The sequence below is a fragment of the Athene noctua genome, chromosome Z (genome assembly GCF_965140245.1).
Source record: "Athene noctua chromosome Z, bAthNoc1.hap1.1, whole genome shotgun sequence".
NCBI classification, from domain to species: Eukaryota; Metazoa; Chordata; class Aves; order Strigiformes; family Strigidae; genus Athene; species Athene noctua.
The window spans coordinates 24,428,902-24,453,678 of NC_134077.1; the positions used below are offsets into that span (position 1 = coordinate 24,428,902).

Consider the following 24,777-nt stretch of genomic DNA (forward strand, 5'->3'; position numbering starts at 1 on the left):
ATGTTAACAAAGGAAAAAAAAATGCAAGTTTACTATAATTCATTCTCAAAGATTTAGATACTTTTATTGAAAAGAATTAATTTTCTCACCAACTCAAATTGCAGCAGCTTGTGAATTGTCTCCACTAAATCTTTACATAACATCTACACCTATCCAACCGTTCAGAGCAAGAACTATCTCAGAATAAAACCCTCATGTATCACATAGCCCACAATAAATTTGAAGATAGCATACAGTAAGACCATATCAAGTAATAAATATTTTTTCAGTTAGCCTAGACATACGGTTTTTGAGCTGAGATTCTTTAAAGAAAGCCACAACACAGTCGCTGGATGCTGTATTTACTTGATTTCACAATTGATTGAAAATCCTATGAAAAGTTATTTAGTCTTTTCAAATAATCCCCATAGTTAGTAATGCTTGAGTGAGTTCTAGTTGGGGAAATATTCCAATTTCATATTGCCTAAATCAGTACACTAAAAACTAAAGTTCAGTAAAACTGGTGAAACAAGTTTAAATTTATAACTAAAGCTGTTTGTATGTAGTGTGAGTGTATAATACAAATAAACCTCTTAGTGTACCTGTTTACACTGAAGAGTTCACAGATTAATGCAACACTTTCACAGTTACTTCAAGTCATCTTAAATAAATTCCATTAAAAAATGCTTTAATGGTAGCATTCCATGTATCGCAAACAATCCTTTGTACTCAAAAATAGGCGCAAGTGAGAATTTTTCCTGTGCCCTCAAATGTAATGTTACAAAAAACCCAAACTGGTCGCCATGAATATTTTAAAAGTAGAATTAGAGAGATATGTATAAGTGAAGCATAAGCCACCTAAAGATAAAACTATAGAATCAGGATTTTTCTGTAAAGAATGCATGTCTTCTCTGTTAAAAATATTCCAGGAAAAGGTATCTACCATGCTTAGCAGAACTTGTTCATATTTTCAAGAGTGCTATGAAGGGACAATCAGCCCTAACTAGGTCTAGGACTGCTCTGCATTACAGGCTAAGCAGATTCTCAAGTCAGAGCAGCCAACTGTCTGTTGTGCAAAAAGTTACAGGCTGGGAAGGATGAACAATTTTTAGTTCGGTAGGTGCAAAAAACCACCTTTCACTTTGTTGTAAACTATTTCCAAATTCATCACGTCATCCGGAGAAAGAGTAAATATTCCTTCTTGTTATTTATGTATATATATAGGCATTTAGGCAAATTTCACAATTAACTACTTCAAAGCTTAGTGTTCTTTCTGTTACTATTCAGGTCATTACACTTGATGAATCTGAGGCTGCATTTAACACCATTTACATGAAATTTAAGTAACAAGAGAGAACTTCAAATAAGTGTCATGGCAAAGTATTTACCTTAACTGTTTCCTCTTGAAGAAAAGTTAAAATGTACTGATTTTTTTATACATTCATGGCTTTACCTGAAGTATGTAGTGTGATAACATCATAAAATTGATAATATTACAATACAAGCCATGGCCACAAATAATAGGATACAGTTTCTTTGCCAGGTGAGGTTCAAAGCTCTCACAGGTAAACACACTTTTCAGTGTGGCAAAAACATCTACCCATCTGTGAAACAACACTGCTCACTTCCACTGTCTGGTTCTCCTGATTCACCTCTACTCCAGTAAGAAAAGTGATGATATGCAGTTTTGATCTATTGGTCGTGCTCTCTGTAGCTCCTCTACCTACATGAAGAGGTCCGTGGCATGGCTTCTTCAACTGGCAGTGGCTGTGCACTTAAAAGAGGAGGGCCAAAGATTATGGTGCACATACCAGACAGATAGAACTGCTTAGCAGAGCTGTATGTGCAGCAGAAAAAAGAGTCATCACTAAGTTGTTGCAGCCTTCTCTAAATTTAAACAGCTCTACACTAATTCCATGGGTTTATGAATAAGTAATCTTCAAAAATGAAGGCTTTGGTAACAGTTCCATGTAGAAGATACAGTAAGAACTGAGAAATCTATTTATGGAAAGTTTATACTGGATTTTACCATCTGCTCTTCTAAGAATTATAATTACTATGCACTGCTTTTACATTCTGTTATTTAATATTTGAAGGCTACTACCTTAATCTGGAAGCATGACTTCTACATAAGAGTACACAGCTGGATTGACATTATACCACACTATTTCTTTAAGAAGCTTTTATTTTTTTTTAACTTCATTTGACTTCTTGAGGAGTAAGCTTAATCTCTAAAGGCAGATTATATCCTCAGGCATGCACAAAACACTTCCACCTCAGTATCACTACAATCTGTCCATAAATAATTTAGCATGTGTCCGATTAACAAAAAACCCCAAATAATCTCTTCCCCCACAACTAGAAAACAACTAGCTAAACAATGACACAGCCCCCCTAGCCCTGCAACACTGTTCCAAATTATCAGTTTTATTTGCTCAGTTATACTGCCTTCCAGTAACAAACAGGGAAGCTAATAAATAATGGGAGAAACATTTTCTTTTTGTGGAGTATTTGCAAGTGATTTTCAATGCCACCTTTAGATGAATGCATTCTTTAGTCAGAAATAAATGGTGCTACTCTTTTAACAGAGCTCGCTATCCTAATAACTTGAGATAGATTTTGGAATCGTTTCCTGGGAAAGTATTTCTAAACCACTCAAGATTTTTCTGACAACCATTAACTACTGTAACCTTGTTATAATTATGACATGAACTCCAATGTATATTTTATCAGAGAAGAATTTTAAATCGTAACAACTAACCTAATTTCACCAAAAATCATTTCAAGGCACCCTTGTAACAAAGCCCATACCAGTAAATGTATCAGATTTCAAAAACACTGTAACAGCACAAGTTTACTGAACCAATTATCCAATCTAGGATAAAGGCTTATATTTTTCTCTAACCACCAAGTTAAATAAAGTCCCCTCTTCAGACAGCAGACCTGGCAACAACATCCTAAATCGTGCAAACAAAACGAAACAGTAAACTACAACCTTAAATTGCAGCTACTGTAAAATTAAGCCACATCCAGGACACCAGCAGCCACTAACTGCCTTGAAAGCCAGTCCAATCCTTCATAAAGTCCTGTACCACTTCGGGCATCACAACCCTGAATATACCAGCTACGGCCACAGCAGAGTTTGTGGAGACTCAGCAGTTCTGTGATTTCTTCCACTGAAAGCGCACCTGCTACATCCTGCAACAGAATCAGATACAAGTCTCAATAATTCTTCTGTATTATGTTTGAAGCATTTTATTTTTAACCAATGGCTTACACTGAAGCAACATATCACATAAAATCTTTCAAAACACAAAAGCCAAATAAAACAGTTGCACACCTACTACTTGTGACCATAAAATAAAAACTTGCTGTTGGACCTACTAAGCACTCTAGCATAACTTATTTTACCAACATTAAACATAAGGAAAACACATTTTCTGCTTTCCACATTACCATTCCCTACCCATAGCAGAGAATTCAGAAAGCTAGGATTTGATACCCAAACTGAGGAGTTACAGAGTGAAAAAAAATCACAAGTACCTGCTTATTAGCAAAGATCAAGAGCAAGGCATCCCGCAACTCCTTCTCTGTTAATAATTTTGCAAGTTCACTGTGTGCTTCACTGACTCTGTCTCTGTGACTGCTATCAACAACAAACACCACCGCTATGAAAGAAAGATAGAAATGTTTTACGCTTATTCAAATATAAGCTCTAAAATTAGCTTTCGACTTACACAATTGTTTTTTTCTAAGTTTTTTACATGAAGTTTCTCAGCAGCGCACAGCTTCAATTTCAAAGCCAGGACTGAGAAATGCCTTACATACCTCTACACTTTTGACAAAAAAACAGAATCCTTAAACAGGAAAAAAAAACCCCTGAAGTTCTTTGCCAAGTCTAACATAAAGGCTGTGATATTTTAACTACTTAGGTCTAAAAAAAGATTTACTATGTGTGGATTGAGTATCTTAGTTTAAACCATTTCTTGTTCCAGTTTCCCTTAAGTGGCTGTAAAATCTACAGGTTCAGTCAAATAGGCACAGCTTTCTTCAGCTACAGACCACACAATCCAGAGAAGATCGTCATGGATCCGACACAGCAGCCATAGATTTTACTATCCACTACAGAGAACAACCAAGATGCCAGAAAGACTGGAGAGTCAGGAAGGGAAAGCTAGAGGACAGAATTTAAATGCATGGTTTCTGCAATGAAAAAACCCCCAACACTGAAACTTAACAAAACTTACTGCAGTTACGCACCAGGTTAACTGCTTAGATTTCTATCCAACACACAATTCCTCAAAGTAGACATGATTCCATGCTACTGGTGGGGTAAGTTTTAGGAGGACAACAGAAATCCCAGAATATGATTTATTAAACATTTGAAAAGATCAACAATGTAAAATGTTAAAGTTTGGGATGAAGGCACAAAGCGGAGCACATAAACTAATGTTTGTCGCTTCTAGTTATTTCAGAAAATTTTCAATCATTTAATGAAGAGGAACACCTTTCTAAACTGGAAAAAACTATGGATGATTTACAGAAGGACAGCATGAATACCTAAGTCAGCACCATTTAGATCAATATTTTCAGAATCAGTAATCTAGTCTACGAACCAGATATTACACTGCAATACCAAGTCAGAAGTTACAGAACTTTGTAGAATTTTTTAAAGTTGCCAACTAAAGGTTCCTGAATGATATTAATGTCATATTTTCACTTCCAAGTGCTATTTAAATTTCATACCTGGCAAGTACTACTTTTCACTATGCAAACTCTGGAATGCTGCACCTTGTCCGTGGTCAGCTAGAACCAGTTTAACAGAGATTCTAATTTTGTTTGGCTCCATGAACAGTCTGATGGATTTATGGACAATACATCTTTATCATGCAGCAGACACTGTGACCAGCTGGACTGAAATTTCTTAGCTCGTCAATCTAGCAGCTGTACTTTGCATTAGATGAACAATTTTTTAGTTATAAATTACTTCTATTAATAATCTTCTTGCCTCTGAAATACAAGCTAGAAGACAAAATACAGTTAAAAGTTGTATTAGTCTCACCTTGTGTATTGAGATAATAATGTTTCCACAAGGGCCTCAATTTGTGCTTCCCTCCTACATCCCAAATAGTAAACTTCAAATTCTTGTATTCCACTGTTTCAACATTAAAACCTAGAATAAGAATATTACTTTATAATCTTGTTCTATATGAATATAAATTAATTAAATTCTACAGATAAGTCAAACACTCCAAAAAATCACTACATTTAAATTGTTGCTACTAACCTATTGTTGGAATTGGTTGCATGAATTCATCTTGCTTTAATTTAAACAAAATAGTTGTTTTGCCAGCTCCATCTAATCCTAGAGTGACAACTCGAATTTCCATTTTTGGTCCAATATGTACCCTGTTGTCCTGGAAGAAAGAGGATACACAAAACAAGAGCAAGTTAGGAAATTAAATTAGAAAACCCTTATGTTTAAGATACTTACCTTGTCACTATTTGTAAATGGTGGACTCCAAAACCAGATGTATTTAATGGATGGACTCCAAAAATATGAGGCACAATCACTAATCACCTCCAGCAATCATGTGAGCCAAAATATCCAATAATCTCTGTAGTGAAACTGTAAACTTCTGCCCAAGTTATCACACACCTTTTAGAAAGACAGCCAATCTTATGCTAGTATGCCTATACTTGATAAAATTCTTTCATCATTCTTGGCTCAATAGTTTGAGTTGTTCATAGCACTTAGTTAGAATTCTCTGACCAAAGGACTCTGTTAGTTTTGTAGCTTTTCCACTATGTTTTGTCACATTATTAATGCCCTCACCTACAAAACTACTTCCTTGCTGGAGGCTCAATAGCTATGCCTCTTTACCTCAAGCCACTTCCAAGCCTTTACCACATTACAACAGCAGCTATCTGAAATAGTGAAAAAAAACCAACAAAAAAACCCCTCAGGTCTTGCTTGGGGACAAGGAAAGAACATCAACTTCCTATTTGTAGGATCACACTGTGATCAACTGGAATTACTAATATCAGCAAACTGTAAACTGTAAAATGAACAACATAAGCTAAGATTATTAGGTATCCCTGAAACATATTTTGAAGTACTTAGAAATGCTATCTTGATGAAATACCAGAGTTTCAGTCATCAGAAATATGTGGCAACACATTTGTTTTCTTGCCAATTACAGACAACACTGTACTGGGCAAGCAACACACAAAAATCTGTGTCTACACCACACAGGTTTTTATTTCTTCTTGCATTACAAATGGTATTTATTGAGTGCAAAAATGCTATAACCTCTCCTGGCACAAGACCAACATGCACCAGTGTGACCGGATGTATAAACACCTACATCATGTGACTTAAGATACATAGATATATATATATACCCACACAGAGGATCCATTATATAGCTGAATATGTCATCATGACACGCAACTCCATTCTCTGCTCTGTCACAGATGAAGTAGTATACCGCCAGAACAATCAGTACAGATTAATTTTAATCACCTTAGGCTACTACAATCTCCAAAGAGACTAAAACCACTTTGAGAAACTGCTTTCTAAAAATAAAAATGCAAACACAACAACACAAAAAGTCAGAAACATCACGATTGTAGGAGTGAGATCAAAGGTCCATGTAATCTATAATGTTTTCTGAAACTAGGTAAAGGTGGATACATGTGAAAGTACAAGGGAAGCACATGGTGATAACTCCCTTAAACATCCTCTCTGTGTCTAACAGCTTGCAGCTCAAGGACTTACTTAGTCAACAGTGCAGTTTCTGCAACTAACAGATCTTGATGATTCACCTATGAATCTGTCTGCTTCTTGAAGCCACAGACATTAACGGCCCAGAAGATCCTTGGCATAGATGTCCACAGGCTAACTATCTGTTGTGAAAAAAAAAGACTATTTGAATCTGCAAAATAAACTTGTACAAGCCGAGCAGTTTCAGGGCTACAGCATTGATACTACACAAGGCAGATACTCCAAAATCAAAAGGCCAACTGAATAGCTGAGATTTGGAAAATAAGACATTGAGACTTATTTGCTTTTTAATAAATTTCCTCTAACTTATTTGGATTCAGAGCCAAATCTGCCAAATTCAGTGACAACATTGCAACACAGCATGTTATCAGAAAGAGGTATCTCATGGAGAAGAAAAACTTGTGGGCAGATGCTCAACAAGTGTGTCAGCAGGAAAGGTGCAGTCAAAGAGAAAGAACAGAAAAAAGTATGCAAAAGGCACTGAAGAGTCCAAAAATTGCCATGCTTCCAAGCACCCTCTTCACACTGAAGCCTCAGTTCTGATTTTGTCTAAAATTTCTGGGAATGAGTCTTCCCAGCTCTCCTCTGTGCCTGAAAAGAAAGGGGAAGGAAAAGAGGCAGCTCTGGATAGAGCTGCTAAATTTATAGGTTTCTTGCTGGAGACAAGTCTCTGGCTATGGCCAGAGTGCACTGACAGTGACGTAGCCTAGCCATCCTCTCAGGACTCCACCAGAAGCACCAGTTACCTCTAAAGCTCCTGTGGCTGGAGGACAGAGACAGTGTTGGCCTGTGCAACTTAAAGGAGAGGATGATTCTGTCAAATTTAGCCATCCTATTGCAGCTGGTTTTCTGTAAGGTTTACAGTGAAAACAGGTTGTTCTCAGTATGATGGTACTCTCTCAGAAGGAATCAAAATGCAATCTGCGAGACACCAAATTTCTACTTTGTGTGAGTAGTTCTGTCACTTCAGGAAGAATCTTGCAAAAAAAGTTCCTACTCAGAAAACAATGTATAGCACCTGTAATAAGTATCAGAAATAACTGATTATTGATGATCACAGCTAGAAATTGACAGAAGAAAAAAATCTCTTTGCATCAACTGTATCAATGCTTTCAATTAAAAGTGTTACTTAAAAAAAATCTGGCCAGTAAAACCCCTTCATGTCCACATTTCTGGCAGGCATATAACTTGATAGCACACTTAAAAACAGGTAACCAGTGATTTCTGTTCAAGTAAAACTTGGTGTTTTTCTCAACTCTCAGTACAGAAAGTGTAGTAAAAAAATCCATGCAACTGTGGTCTCTTGTTTTTTGTCCTTGTGCTTTGTCTTTGCTGAGAAATTTGTTGACATGACAAAAACTGTATACAGGTTTACTTAAAGATAGTGTTAAGTGCTTTCCCTCTGACAGACTATTGTCTTCTTGGGTACTCTTGCTGTTGGTAAGGGTTAGCAGTTTCCCATACTTGCTTCAACATTGACAGACAAGTGCTCTTTACTATCTTAGGTCATGTTTGTTTAACCATTTTCTCTCTCCCCAATATGTACACACAAATATTTAGGATGACTAATTGCTATTCTGGTATATATAACACTCCACAGCCACTGCTCCTGTTTGTCCAGCACAAAACTGCAATCTATCTCCTCAAGTAAGAATCATACTCCTCATAAATACATCGGTAAAGAAGGATTCACTGGAAACAATATATGAAAAAAATTATGTACAAATATATTTCTTGAAAGATTTTCAGTATCTTGTCCTGGAATTCTCCAAATCCTCCCTTCAGAGCTTTTCACACGTCCTTTTGCTTGATGGTTTAGGAGAAGGAAAACTGCACTATCCATGGATTTGGTGCCATCAGTGAAACAATAAATATGGGTCAAACCTGCTCACTTTCAATAGTGAAAAGAACTTCTGCCTCCCCTCCTTAAATCTCCACAATCTTCAGTGAATACAGAATGTTCCTCTGATCTGTTTGAAACGTTTTTCTTAATTTTATTATGGATGAAGCCTTCAGTGCATGTGAGTTCCTGAGAAAGACCGTTACAGTTCTACAGTAACAGTTTAGGTTTTTTCTTAAGATTTTATTTGTCTGAAATCTGCTGACAGGCACAGACCTTTCAGGTACAACAAACCTCACTACAAGTCACAACAGTGCCCATCAGCCTAACAGTATTCTAAAAAAACATTGTGTAGAAAGCTTTAAACTTCTGATGAAGTGAGGAAACATAAAAAGAGCCTGAAGTAATTATTTTCACCTTACTTTAAGGTCACTGCTCTTTTTGTGAAAAATGACATTTGCTTTGGCACCCTTGTGATTCAGAATCTAAGCTTGAGAAGATTTCATAAAAATACCAATTTGTCACAGGAGAAAAACAATAGGAGCCCCATTTCTTTCTAAAGAAAGCCGAGGTGTAGAAACACACTGGAAGACTTCCGGGTCCCCCAAGTCAAGTTCCATTTCAGATCTCCTATTGCAGCTTAACTGGCTGCAACCATTCTCTTTCCAAGTGTTCAGAAATTTGCAATCAAAATTTTCGGAGTCAGATGAACAGCTCCTAAAGGCAAAACCAGACATCCAAAATGCCCTCTCTGACTCAGTCCTGTGAGATGGCAGCATCAAATAATTCTGAATACACAGAATGCAACTCATCATCTGTGGAATATGAATTCTGATTCATTCATGGAACAATGGGAGTTTGCAGAAGAGGTCTCCCTGACTGGACTAACTCTGGTCTCTGCTAAATAGGGAAGGGAGGGACAGAAGTGATGCATTTATTGATCTGACAAAGCAGGTATTACATGGAAATTCAAACATACTGAAGTTACAAAACAAATTATTTGGAAGAAATTTTATTTCTGACATCAACAAGAACTGGGACAGAATCCCCACAGAAGCATCCATTTCCTTACAATAAAAGCTTCAAAAGTAACAGTTAAATTCCCAGTTTCACCTCAGCAACAATATATCCTATTCCACTTTCACCCATTCAGAACCAAAAACACCCCATAAGCCAAAGTACTTGTTCTTTACAGTTTCAAACTTATTTACTCTCTTACATGAAAAGTATCATCATTATCAAACTCCAAATAAATTAATCCCTTTTAAAGAATAGGTGGTATTAAAATTATATTAAAGCAATAAAAACAACCTACTTAAAAGATGAACTGTGTCTAAACTATCAGTGATTACAAAGCAACTGTAAGATAAATTTTCATTTAACAAACTAAAGGAAATACATTATTTTTAATATTATACACTGAAAGTTATAATAGTATTATTGCACTTAAAAATAGGTGTGCAATTTTCAGGAAATAATAAACATTTTGCGGAAGTTATGCTGTTGTCATGAAAAAGCCAAAAATACATGGAAAAACAAGGGGTAGATTCCAGGTCTGAATTGAATGTACAATACATCTGGAATGTTTGCAAAGAAAGGCATTTCTAGAATTCACAAATACTGTCTTATACATTTAAAAGAAAGCAGCTAATGTTCAAAGGTACCAGTGCAGACAATATCAAACAAATATTTCTCACATTAATTAGAACAGAACAGTGGTGGTGGTGGTGTTGTTCAAATACCAGCTGGCACTCATGATATGGTAAGACACTGCAGCTCAAAGTGATACTGAACGACATAAATTCGCTCCAACAAAACCAGCATCATAATGAACATATATTATTACTGCTTTCTTTTAAATTACGTTTGGGATAGCTGTACTTTCATGAGATTAAGAATACCTTTGTAAAAGTGACAGGTATGCTAGCATCCAGCTGTACATGATCTGCAAGTTCCGTAAATTGCTGCTGCTGTTTCTGTAATGTCTCTAGCAATCTTGTAATTTCCTGTCTGGCCAACACTACTCTGCAGTCATCCTAAACAGACAAAGAAAAGAAAATAATGCCTTTCTTTTAGTAACTTATTTAAAATAACCAACCACACTGTTGACTGGCAATCAAGCATTTTAAATAGAAATACTCTAGTCAAAGAAACTCACATTTACAAAACAGATTTATTCAAAATTCCTACACAAACGTGAAGGCCTTGTCATCCTTCCTTAACAGATAATATATACTTAATTGATACTAAAGAGTTCTGTAGTTTTAAAAAAACTTTTCCTTTGACCTCTCTTAGTCCTTTGGGAGTTAAGACTATAAATTATAAGATATAGTAAAGTAACATATAAAGATTTGTATCATTCATACATCATTTCAGCAGCTGGAATAGAGCAGCTGATTTGCAGCATACAGGAACACACAACACAAAGCTTAATATCCACCCACCAATGATGGGAACATTTGCATAGTCAAAAGTACATCTGACTAAGCAAAAAGACACTAGCTCTAAACAAATTTAAAAAACAAGTACAAATAACACATTAATGAAGTAACTTCTCACACTCTGTTTACTGTTCACCACATATACTCTTAACTTCTTGCTGTCACTAAATCACTAAGTGAATAATGGATCAGATGCTCTCATATAGCCACTTTCTTCACACATTCAGTATGTTCAATTACCCATATTACAAGTGCTACCAAAAGTTATTTTTTCCTGCCAGCCTCATGTGACAACTATCTTCAAACACCTATACTGGTACCAAAAATTACACCAGACAAGGGAACTATGCCATAGGTTGTCCAGCAACTGGAAGACTTGATGTTTTTGTACTTATTATCCCTGCCTAATCCCCCCTGTAATGAATATTTCAATCTCATGTTATATCATTATTGTTTTAACATTGGGAAGGAAATGCAGAGTACCATCTAACTTTTTCATTTACAGCCTAAACTTAATTTGCAGTTCCATGTACCTTGCCATATGTAACAGCTCACTTGCCAACCTACCTGTTGTAAAGTCTTTTCACAATGAAGGCAAGCTGTTGAAACCTGTGACAATAGGATGGTCATGTCTTCTTGCTGTTGCCGAAGCCATATCAACTTCTCTCTCACATGAGCGTCAACAACACTAAGAGCCATTTCCTCCTGACGACAAAGGGTTTCATGAAGATCAGAAAAATAGGCTCGGACACATGAGCGAGCATTCTCTGCAGTCCCTGGTACCTAGTGTTGCAGTCAGGAGATCCAGATGATTAAGGACACCAGTTGATTCCAGAAGTATATTTCTCATTCTATTCCAGTTTCTAACTTAAGTTCACATCTCCTTGGCTACATCACAGTTCAAATGTCAATGATACTGGAAGTCTTAACCAAACCTAAGACCAAGTTCCTCCAAGAAATTACTTCAATAATCAAGTAGCTTACTTATATGTATACACACCTTACTAAAAATGACCAGGGGAAAACCTCAATAGCATCACAACACCTGAAAACAGATGCAGTTGGTCACAGTTTTTCAATACCATACTAGCAGTTATACAGCTTTCCCTACTGCCTCCCTATTTTCATGCAGCCTGAAAACACTGTAATGACAAGTTCCCCTCTATCTGCTGGCTTAAGCCTCAATACCAACTTGATAGAGATAAGAACTTAAGGTCTTGTCTTATAAAAACTATGCATAATTTTCAAAGAAATTCCTTATCTTGGTTATTACAAAATGCAAATATTCTGTGAAAAAAAAGGCATACATGTTCAGTATGGGCCATTCCAACTCCATCTTCAACTATTTGTTCTCCTCCTTCTATATGCTGAACAATTCCAACTAGTTTTCTGGAATAATCTGAGATTTCTTCTGTGAAAGTTCTTATACAATGGGCCATGTCTAAAATGGACGCACGAATCTGGTTTGCTTCTGGTTCCAAGACAGAATGCTATTAATTAAAAGCAACATATCAAAGATTAATCATAACTATCTTCCTTAATAATATTTTCTATTTTACTACATATTCAATACATGTATGTGTGTATATACATACATATAGGAAAGAAAAGCAAGAATTTAAAACCATCTCGCAAGCTAAAATGCAATCAGGAGTTACAGATTATGCTGAGACTCTGATAGGCATACAGCAGTTACACAAACACCCAAATTTGTCTGTTTACCATAATCAATTATAAAAAAAGAAGGGTGGTTAGACTGCCACCCACCACCAGGCACACCAGGTTGGGTGAGCCTACTGTTTGCATGATGAAAACAACTTTCAGAACTGGTGACTGAATGCTGCGAGAAGTTCAGAAAAGCAACAGATGAAGGAAATGTCCATCTTAATATACAAATAATTTATTGTTGTCTTAAAAACAATTTTTTTTTCTTGTAATTTTATCATAGCAGGTATCTGAAATGAAGGGAAAACAAAGGAACAGTATGCAGTTACCTCTATATAAGACATATCAAGAATCTACCCTCCTTTATTCAGAAGCTTTTGTACTTTCATTGGCTAAATAATTATAAAAGCCACCTGATGGCATGACTAGAAACAGATTATTAGCAGTACCTTATGACCTTGATGCTTTCCGTACTCTTTGCAGACACAACACATAAGAGGACTCGCCTGACAGCCCTCTTCTAAACAAACAAACTCAATAGCATGCACTTGGTGTTGAGAGCACATGGTCTTCTCATGAGGCTTATCAGCAAGAGGTACACGCCTGTGTTTTGCTAGTGTCTTTGTAGAATGAGTAAGCTGGGAACAATCTGCACACAGGTGAGTGGCACAGACAGTGCAATATACAGATGCAACGTGGGCTTCATCTTCATCGCAACGAATGCTACTCTAACAAAAAAAAAAAAAAAAAAAAAGAAACCACAACTGAAGTTGTTAATATTGAATCCCAATAACTGAGAAAAATCAGAAGACCTGACACCAATATAAGCCCGCAAACAGACTTTCTTTAGAAGTTACACACTAATAAGTATTTGGATTCCTTTGAAAACTTGATTTTAAGTTCTCAATATATTTTTAAAAAAACAAAACTCAGTTTCCTATACAGTCAACTCCAGTAAATTATTCTATAGGTGTTCAGTGATTTTATAAATCCAAACTTCAGTGTAAGTTGTAAAGGTTTGGAGGATAAAGTAATTCAGGTTCCACTAATTTCCTCCACAGCAGTCATTATATAAAAAAGAATTACAAAGTTACAGACAGACAAAACACCAATGGACAGATACACACTTAGGACAGTTACCTATTCCTAGAATGGCACTTCATTATACTTTTTGAGTACCAGTTGTTAATACTGAAATGATTAAAGCAGACAGTACTTTATTATCAAAACTATCACATGATGTATTAATATCAAAGGACTATAAAAGGCAACAATGTGAGAAGAGCTGAAGTCTTTAGTTTCTAAGAAATTTTAGAAAGCTGTCCTTAACTCACTACAACTGAAATATCCAAATGAGTGACCTTTTCTAAAAATTTCAAAAGCCTAAAGAAAGAGTATGCATGCTTGGCAATACCTTTTTGTTTTCTGCTTTAGTTAGTACAGACCAGCATTTAATTATGAAGCAATTAACTGAAGTCTTAATACTAGATATTGAAAGAAAACATAGCACTGTTAGTGAAATTACATTTGGCAAAGAACTGACTTTAATTTTTTTTATATAAACAAAGATAACTTTAAGCAAATGTAACAAATTCTTGCTTTTTTTAAAAACTCAATACCTCTCCAGATAGACCAATGGCTTCTTCTGCTGTCCCACACTGCCCAGCAGGCCCATTCTGCAACCGTTCCAGGAGTTCCAACAAAGCAAAATTCTTTTTCAAGCCCCAGACACCAGAATCTCCTATTTTTGAGGAAGAGTTAAAGGAAGGGGAAGAGAGGAAGAAAAACCTCAAGCAAATACCATCATGAGAAGTTCTACAAACCACAATCGAGATTCTGACAAATGTTAAGAGCACATTAACCACAGTGATATTAACTAGATACCACTACTATTTTTTCTACATAAGCTCACACTACTCTTACATCCTCTTCTTCCCTTCCATCATGAAACAATATTTACACAGAATTTCCCTGCCAAAAAGACGCCAAGATTAAAAATTTACAAAAGCTCATTAAAAACATTTGTAAAATAACTTGCAATAGCTAACAACTAAACACAAACCCTAATGTGTATCACAAAAATATTTTGCATACCTATGTACAGTGAGCTAGTTGCCCAGGACTACGCCCAGTTAGTTTCTGAAGATCTCCAAGAAGGAAGATACCACCATCTCTCTGGGCAACCTGTCCCAGAACTTGGTTATCCTCACAATCAAAATGGTTCCCTTATGTGCAGACAGAACTTCCCGTGTTTCAGTTTGTGCACACTGCCTCTAGTTCTGTCACTAGACACACTGAAAAAAGCCTTCCTCTATTTTCTTTACACCCTCCCTTCAGATACTTGTAAAGTATCTCTCAGCCTTTCCTAATATGAGAGATGCTTCAGTCCATTATCTCGCTGTCCTTTTGCTTCAGTATCTCCACATTTCTCCTGTACTGGGAAGTCCGAAACTGGACCCAGCACTCCCGGTGTGGCCTCAGCAGTACTGAGGACAGGTGAAGAATCACCACCCTGGACTTGCTGGCAACACTCTTCCTGATCAGCCTAGGATACCAGTAGCCTCCTTTCCTGCAACAGCACACCAGGCAAACCACCACCCCCAGGTCCTTTTCTGCGAAGCCACCCTCCAGCTGGTTGTCCTGTTCTCTCATTCTCTTCCCAAATGAATCAGAATCATAGAATATCTTGAGTTGGAAGGGACCCATATGGACCACTGAGTCCAACTCCCTGCTCCTTGCAGGACTACCTAAAACTAAACCATATGACTAAGAGCATCATCCAGATGCTACTTGAACTCTGACAGGCTTGGTGCAGTGACCGCTTGCCTGGGGAGCCTATTTCAACAACCAACCACTCTCTCTGTTAAGAACCTTTTCTCAACATCCAACCTGAATTTTCCCCTATGCAGCTTTCTTCCATCTCCTCTTGCCTGATCACTGGTTACCAAGGAGAGTGGATCAGCACCTCCCTCTCTGCTGCCCCCCCTGAAGAAGTTGTAGGCTGCAGTGAGGTCACCCCTTGGCCTTCTCCAAGCTGAACAAGCCAAGTGACATCAGCTGTTCCTCCTAGGTCTTGCCTTCAAGACCTTTCACCATCTTTGTTGTCCTCTGGACACACTCTACCAGTTTGATGTCCTTCTTATATTGAGGCGCCCCAAAGTGCACACAGTACTTGAGGTGGGGCTGTACCAGTGCAGTGTCGAGGGGGACAATCACCTCTCTGGACTGGATGGCTATGCTGTGCTTGATGTGCCCCAGGACACAGCTGGCCCTTTTGGCTGCCAGGGCACACTACTGACTCATATTCAACTTGCCATTGACGCAAACCCCCAGATCTCTTTCTGCAGAGCTGCTCTCCAGCCTCTTGTCCCCCAGTTCGTACATATAACCAGGATTACCCAAGGATTAAATGACTCCCCTTTCTTTATGCTTCTATTTGTGAGGTGACTGACTTCGTCAAGCAATGGACCTATGCTATCTTTGATTCTCCTTTTGTTATTAACATACTTTAGAGAGCCCTTTCTGTTGTCCTTCACACTGCTGGCCAGATTGAACTGAATTAAGCTTTGGCCACAGGAATTTTGTCCCTACAGTGGTGAACAGCATCTCTGTAGTCCTCCTGTGTTGTCCGTCCTTGTTTCCAATGTCCGTACACTTTCCTTTTCCACCTAAGTTCTAGAAGAACCCTGCTCAGCGAAGCCAGCCTTCTGTCCTTCTTGCTTGACTTCCAACACTTTTGAATTGCCTGCTCCTGCACTCTTAAGAGATGGCTCTTAAAAAGTAATTTACATGTAATGCAGAAAGCACCTAGCAACTTCCCTCTCAGCAGAGCCGTTACACAGAAAACAAACATTTTAGTAGTATGCTATCAGATATTCCTCAAATGGGATATTTGCCATTTTCAAGGACTGAGTAAACAGAATCAAAGGTTATCCTCAATATACAACACCTAGAAAGTTACATTTGGTTAACTGCAATAGGCTGACTACCATTGCTGAATCACAACCATATACTTCCAGAAATCAAGGATGACCAATTACAGACGGATGATCCAAGAACAGAGAGGCGTTTTTAATAGAGCTTAGTGTTGAATTCACTATGAATTTCCAGAATGACTGTCACTTCTGGTTGTAGGTTTGGGTGTGGTTTTATTCTTCTTTAAAATCAGAGGCAGATTAACTTCTGAAGTTTTTTACTGCCCAAACTAAATACTTACTACTACACAGTTCAGAATTAGTTTAACTCCTCATTGACACTAACAAGGCTGCTCAAAGAGTATCAATACATGCCAATCCAGATAGACAGTGTAATTATTTGCTAACAATTCCTAATTTGGAAGGGATAAGAAATGCAAGTGCTCTTTCCAAATCCAGCCTCAATGCTACAATGAACTCTTTTGCTGTTGTCACAGGGATTTTACAACAATCTATCAAAATTGATAAACACAGATATATAAGCCCATCTTCATTAAAACCTCCAAACATCCTGTTTTCCTAAAAAAAAATAATCAGAGTTAACCCATGAATGACTATGATCTTGTAACATTTTTACCAGTTCAAGAAACAACATATCTGAGAACAAGGAGAAACTCAATAAATTACTTAATTATATCTAGCATCACTGCTGAATACTAATAGAACACTTCTTTGGTGCACTCAAAGGAAGGCAAGATGTGGACGCTAGTATTGTCACATAATATTGCCCTTATCTCTTTGTCAGATGTTTACTTAAGTGTACGGAAGCTACTAACTTTAGAAAAAGAAATAGGGAGGTATTAATGCCTAGTAATATAGTAATAGCTTTGCTAAGAATGATAGAAAGCACAACTTTACCAGCAGTGCCCAGGGTAGTGACAGATGTACACTCACATAGCTAAGAAGGTGTGTGGAAAAGTCACCTTGTGAATCTGTAGGACCTGAAATTGTCTCATCTTGCTTTATGATGAAACTTCTGAGCTTTGTTTGCAAGACAAGAAAAGGTTGCTGCAGTTACTTTTTAGAGTGTGGGACACCACACTCGGGCAAAATTGCATATGCATGCTGCTTTTGTAATTCAAGTATTTGCTTCACACTCCATGCAAACATATCCATCTAAGAATATGAACCAAACTTGAGTTGTCTGGTTCTCCTGAGTGTCACTTCATAACTGCTAAATTATGCTGCCCTGTCATGGTCTGGTAGGCGTATGCATCCCACGGATTTTATACAGATTAAGTCCTCCTCCTTCAGTACTGAGATTTATCAAACACTCCATAGATTTTGATGTGTCATTAACGTGAAAGTGCTGTTCCAAATGAACAGACACACCAACTACTGTTAGTACCAGGCAGCTATGAGAACCAGCAAAACAAATTACCCACCCCAAATATTCATCTTTCACTGCTCCTCACCTTCGTACACACAGCTACAGAATAATCAACATTTTCACGGTTTCAAGAATATGGATCTTCAGCTCCCACAGGAGTCTGGATTTGCAGCACAGAGAGTATACCCTGCTACAAAGGCTCTTTGTTCAAATATAGTAAAAAAGGCAATACTTTTTAAGAGCTAGATATGTTACAATATTGTTTGTATGGAAGAGTAGAATACACAAAAAGCAAACAAACCCCCCAAAACAAACAGATATGCAAGTCCTCCTATTATCAGCTTCAGCTTGTTAAGAATTGCTCTTTGTACTGGTTTTGGCTGGGATTAAGTTAATTTTCTTCATAGTAGCTGGTATGGGGCTATGTTTTGGACTTGACCAAAACAGGGATGATAACACACCCGTATTTTAGCTATTGCTGAGCAATGTTCACACAGCATTGTGGTCTTTTTCCACTTTTCACGCTGCCCTGAGAGTGAGTAGGCTGACAGTACATGAGAAGTTGGGAGGAGACACAACTTGGACAGCTGACCCCAACTGACTACAGGGATATTCCATATCATACGGCATCACACGCAGCAATAAAAGCTGGGGTGAAGGAGAAGAAAGCCAGGGGGACATTCAGAGTTATGGCATTTGTCTTCCCAAGTAACTACTCAGGTGATGGAGCTCTGCTTTTCTGGAAATGGCTAAGCACCTGCCTACCAGTGGGAAGCAGTGAATAAATTTTTTATTTCACATTGCCTGTGTGCACAGGTTTTGTTTTACCTATTAAACTGTCTTTATCTCAACCCACCTTTGCCATTCTGATTCTCCCACCTGTCTCACTTGCAGGCAAGTGAGTGAGCAGCTGCATGAGGCTGAGCTGCCCACCAGGGTTAAATCACAACATTCTCTTTTACTCAAAGAGCCACAAAACAATAAAAATGAGACTGGCTTTTGGTCTTAAGACTTCAAAACTTGTTTGAAATACATGCAAGTGCTTTTACTACCTAGCAACATTTTTCCTGCAGTACTGCTTCAGGAGAAGGGCCGCATTACATGACTAGGCACAATTACATGAAAGACTGGAATGCTCACATACCAATTGTTTTCCCATTAAGGGGAGCAGAACAAGTAATTTCATGAGGTGCATGCCACATGGGGACAAAGTGAGAGCAACAATGCTATGGTACCTCTGAAGAGGGATGTGAACAGGAACCAACATACCTACACTGTAGACGTCATAATTTTGGGTAGCTTGCAGTTTTGCCACATGAAATTTTCTTTCCTAAACATTTTTACCTACAGTTTAAATCATCAACCATAATATTCTCAGTGGCCAAACTCAAAATAAAAGTGCCCCACAGAAAAAAGAGAGAGTTCAGAGTTTTCCTATAGCTATATATGTGAGTATATATAAGCTACTCTCCCCTCCAACACCCTCAGCTGGTACAAAACAACACTATCTGTTTAAAAAAAATGCTTACCATTAAAAGACTATTGATTTTATAAAATCTGCTGTTTCTGGAAATGTGCCTATCAAGGTACTGGTTAGTAACTTGGAAGCTAGGTATAAAGCAAGGGCATGTCAGTGCTCTCTGCAGTTATCAGTCCCACTGCAGAAGCCTTCTCCGATAGAGATGGCATTACCAACACGTAATCTAAGATCACTGCAATCCACAAAATAAATTGTGAACAAAAAAAGAAGTATCTTAAATTTTGTTTGCAAACAACAGATGTTGACAGAGTTTACAGCAGTGATGTTCTGGTCCTCCAGAATTACAGTTAGCACCAGAACAGTCATCTGCCTTGATATATTCTGACTTCAGAGCTTTATTTTTTTTAGTTCTAGCACTCCTAGCAGGACCACAGTGGTTTTTTTAACACAGAGCAAAGAAGAGTCATTACCTCTTATTACAAGTTGAAGAAATACAGAGTGCAATATCCACTTTTACAATCTAAATTATGACAAATAGGTTTGTAAACAGAGTCTGGATTTGCTGACTAACTCAAAGAAAGCAAAGCACAGAAAAATGGCTAGGTGGTTCTCCTCTACAGTGTTTAGAACAGCACCACCCTACAGCAAAGTGACTTGTGCACAACCTTCAGTTACTACAGTATACAAAATACTCACAACAACAATATAATGACTACAGATACTAATGTGGGCCTTGTATCTCCTGATTAGCCACTAATCCAGATACTCATTAATAGCAGAGCATATATGGATGTACATGCACCAAAAGGATAAATCTACTTATGAAACAAATTGTAGCAAATTAGTCTTTAAGCAAACATGGGATATGGCTGAGAGAGGAAGAAGCTGTTCAGTCATTATAGCATTTCTTACAAAACTATTTTATTCCATAGTTTTTAATATGTTATTTAAAAAAACAAAACAAAACAATCAAAAACTAAGAAGTTCTCTCCTCAGTTTACATTCTTGTACCTGATTTTAATCATATTAGTTCTGTTCCATATCTGGCATGAAGACAAAGCCAAGCCAAGCCAGAAAAATCAAAGCAGAAAGAATTTACTGAAATGTAACCAACAGAAAAGACAAGTCTTTAGCTATTCTGTGTTTATTTTCTAGTTCGTAAGTTAAAGCTGTCAGGAGAAACAAAGTTACATTGCTTTTACTAATTTTTTTTAATTACATGCCCTGAGATTTTCTGATGCATGTTAGTAAGCACCCTATAAAACATTTATTACCATAAAGTCATGTTTCATTTCACTGGTATCTACCATGACGTTTATGTATTTGAGAAAATACATTTTGCTTTGTAAAAAGAAGCCACTTTGCTTCTTTTTACACTAAACCTACTATAAAATTACTATGTACTCAACATACATATTTTCAACACATCTGATCGAGTATTTTATATTTAAAAAAACCAAAAGATGAGTCGGGTAAATACATCCATTTAATCTCTCTGACTTTAGCTCAAATCCTGCTTTGGTCACAAATGAAAAAGAGTCCAGTGATCTCATCCTTGTGCCTACAAGGGATGTTTGTGTCCATTACAAAACCACTACACAATCTGACTGTCTCTTCTCAGAAGAAGAGTAAGACATGAACAGCAGGAAGTGTGTCAGCCAGGAATGAGACAGTGACAGTGAAGATACTAACACTGACTCCAGCCAACAATACAAACGTCATTCTCAAAAGCATGAAGCAGAGCTGCTCAGCTAAAGTCAAAAGCTAGGCACTCCGAAGATGTTAAATAAGCACATCTTTCCCAACAGTTCTCTGGTCCCATTTTTAAAAAACAAAAAACAAAAAACAACCAACAAACCATTAACCCAACACAGAAGAGAGAAAGCAGTTTGCAAGAAATTATTCAACTCTTACCCCAAACGAAAATATTTTAAGGAAAATACTTTAAGAGGAGCCTCCTCTTCTACAAAGACCATTTTATAGATTTTTCCTTCAATATTCTGAGTCAACATAATCTCCAGAACATATGCCTTCAAAATTTTAGAAACTGAAAAAGCTTTTCCATTCTATCATTTTGGTTAAAGAATGTTAATCCAGTTGAAGAAAATCACTGTACAGTTCATATACCTTCAACACATATATACTCATTTAAAATTCTCCACTAGAAGATTAATCACAGGAACTTCATCAAAGAACTCTCAAAAAAAAACCCCCAAAATCTATGTTTAGTCTACTCTGTCAAGTAATATGGTTTGGGCAGGCTTTAGTCCTACCAGTTCATTAATAAGTATTTTCTCTTATAGTAATTTTTCATGAACTATTAGTATATTTTGCTAAGCATGTAAACGACGTTTTGTCAGTTTTCACTTGCAGACTACATATTTCTGGAAACTCTGATTGACAAAGTACTGTAACCCTGCCTTCCCATACAGTTTTTATATATATACATATATATATATATATATTTAAGAGACAGGCAAGTAAATTTAAACCATGTCCACTTCAGAAGGGACAAAATATAGCCACATCTGTACATATATAGATTCCTGAGTACTTCTTTCAAAAAGTTCCCAAGATGCCTTAGGAAAACTTGGACTAAGATAGGATTAAGCGATTTACTAATAAGAGCAAAGGAAAACAAGTCTATCTGCTGAACTGTACAGGTCAAACAACCATCTAAAATAATCTGTAAAATCCACAGTTACCGATTAAGAAATTTTGTTCAACACAGGTAGCTTTATATCCTGATTATACAGCTCTTCTTTCAACAGAACTTTCTCTTGGCAGCAATCCTATAATCTAGATTTAGATACTACACAGCTTCCCGAGACTACTTCATTAAATGGCAGAATGGCAGCTGCAGAAATGGGTGAAAAACAGAGATTGTTTTCTCACATGCCCTGAAATAGAGAGGAGGGAAGGATGAGAAGTTCCCCAGATCCAGAGTTGCTGGTATTTCTTTTCCTGACCCCTATTTCCATGAAAGCATCCCACAGAGTGCCTTCGTATTCTTCTCAGTTTGATCTACAGTCTAGCAGACTCTCTTACTGCAAAGTAAATTCTTATTCAAGGGAATTTAAGAGTTAAATATTTCTTTCATGGATTACTATATTAGAAATCTCCACCTCTTAAGATTCTCCTCTTTCCAACAGCTATTTTACCCTGTGCTATTCAAAACTGCTTAAGCCAGTTCTGTTAAATTCTTCTTGGTACAAGTTCTTCTGAAAACTCGTCTTCTCTGTAACCCTATGTTAAATAGGCAATTCCTATTCTGAAGGAATTAAAAGAATGTGTCATCTTTTGCCTAAAATAAACTTCCACTGTTGGATAAAAGCTGTATTTTATCCTTTCAAATACTGTCAAGATACTCCTACAGTAGGGGAATTCCTGTCACTATCAGTTATTGCATACATAGAATTACACAGAATTACATTTTTTTTAAAAAAGGGTAGTTATCACCAATACTTCCCTCTATATCGCTTCATCGTGAAGCCAGACAAATCTGTTTGTCAAAGAAACTACCTATTCAATTGCACGGTTTATTTAGCATTTAAAACAACAGTAAATTAATACCTATTCAGGAACCTGTAGACACTAATTTAAAATTAGTCTTTTTGTAAATATAGTAAAGACTTTAGGTTATAAGCTTGCAAGTCTAGGTTCAAGAAGAAAAAGATAAAAATCTTTACTCTCCTTTTACTAAGGTATCTATTTTACTAGTGCGTAATAGTGCTATGAAGTTCTCCAAATGAAAAGAAACACTGTGCATTCATTACTTGGAAATATTATCACTGAGAGGAGAAACTGTATCTAGAAGTATCTTCTAGATATCCTTGGCTGACAGGTTTTAAGAACTTTAGATTACATTTTCTTACCTAGTTCAGTAACTTGTCGATCAAAAGGACAACGAACCGCTCTGCCATGAAGGGGAAGCCGGGTAAGACAGTCATGGCAGACAGTATGGCCACATAAAAGCAGCCGGGGAACTTTGTCACCTTGCAAAGAAAACACATCTTCACAGACTCCACACTCAAGAACCTATAATTTAAAAAGAGACCATATTTGGTTATGAGCTGATAAAAAAGGAAAGCTTCATACAGTAAGCCATATGACACTGTCTATATTACAGAAGTTCCTGCAGTTACAGCAAATAGGCTGGGTCATTAGTTTCACTTTGTACACACAAATAACGATCATACCAATGATATTTAAAACTCAAGTAAATAGACACGAACAGAATATTTTAACTCTTCAGAGTCCCACCGGATAAGCACCAGTTCTTGCCCACTTCATTTAATGCACTGCCACAAGAAAAGCCCACTGGTCAAGTGGCACAACCAAGTAAACAGAAACGTTCTCACACGAAAAGGAAACGGAGGGCAAGACACTGCCAAAACTGACCATCAGCCGGTGGAGAAAATTCTCCATTCATAGCTGATGCACATCTAGAAAGAAAAAAACCTCAGCCGACAATCCGTAAGACAACAGCGTCAGCTAACCACCTCAGGGAGCTAGGCGTTACGTTTTCTCCGAGACTGCTCCCCTTTGGGGCAGTCACCCCTCCCCTCACACTGAGACCTCCCGCCTCGCAGCGGCCCGCTCCGGGGCACCCCACGGCAACGCGGCTCCGCACGGACGAGGCGGGGAAAGGGCCTCGGAAGCAGCCTCCCGGCCCGCCCCGCCCCGAGCCGAGCCCCGCCGCCTCAGGGGACGCCTCCTGCCCCAGAGACTCTCTTTTCCGCGCTACCCCTTCCCCTAGCTGGGGCAGCGACAGCTCAGCCCCGGCCGCCACATCCTGCCCTGCCGCAGGAGGCGGCCGGGCCGGACGGCACAAGAGGCCGAGCAGTCCGTCTCACCTTCACTGCGGCGCCCGCCGGGCCGCGGCCGCTGCCACCGGGCCCCCGGCTGCTGTCCAGCCCGGCGCCAGCCCCGACCTTGTTTACACCTAGTGCCGACATCTTGGGGAGGGCGGAGCAGAGCGGCCGATGGTAGGAAGGAGCCCGGCGCCGGCAGGAAGGAGCCCGCCTCAGGCGCCGCCCCCGCGAGCGCATGCGCTCCCCGGCCGCCCCCGCCGCTGCGGGCCGGTCTGCTCCCGCCTCCCTTGACTCGCACCGCAGCACTGTGGTTCCCATCGTGCCGCGCCGCACGACACGCCCCAGCACGCCGAGGCGGCGGCGGCGGCCCCGCGGGGCGCGCCCGGCAGTGCGTTCTGGGGGCTGTAGTTTCTCCCGCCGTGGCGGCGGCGCGCTGCACGCTGGGACAGCTACTTCCGGCTCGGCCG

At 38.3% G+C, this 24,777-nt stretch overlaps 1 protein-coding gene across 3 annotated transcripts; it reads right to left on the minus strand.

The window, feature by feature from the left end:
* Positions 1-38: 38 nt before the first annotated feature.
* Positions 39-24,494, minus strand: TRIM23 (tripartite motif containing 23). Of its 3 annotated transcripts, XM_074932317.1 has the most exons (12): positions 24,353-24,494; positions 23,372-23,534; positions 20,879-20,881; positions 14,332-14,453; positions 13,162-13,440; positions 12,355-12,537; positions 11,615-11,830; positions 10,508-10,642; positions 5,267-5,396; positions 5,042-5,152; positions 3,523-3,647; positions 39-3,177 (listed from the first exon to the last, which is right to left on the minus strand). In XM_074932317.1, the coding sequence occupies exons 1-12, from the start codon at positions 24,452-24,454 to the stop codon at positions 2,998-3,000; spliced, it is 1,749 nt and encodes a 582-aa protein (XP_074788418.1). In that variant the 5' UTR covers positions 24,455-24,494; the 3' UTR covers positions 39-2,997. The 3 variants fall into 3 exon arrangements, with proteins under 3 accessions (XP_074788418.1, XP_074788417.1, XP_074788419.1); XM_074932316.1 differs by lacking the exon at positions 20,879-20,881; XM_074932318.1 differs by lacking the exons at positions 20,879-20,881; positions 24,353-24,494 and having other exon boundaries at positions 13,162-13,435; positions 23,372-23,488.
* Between the last annotated feature and the right edge of the window lie 283 nt (positions 24,495-24,777).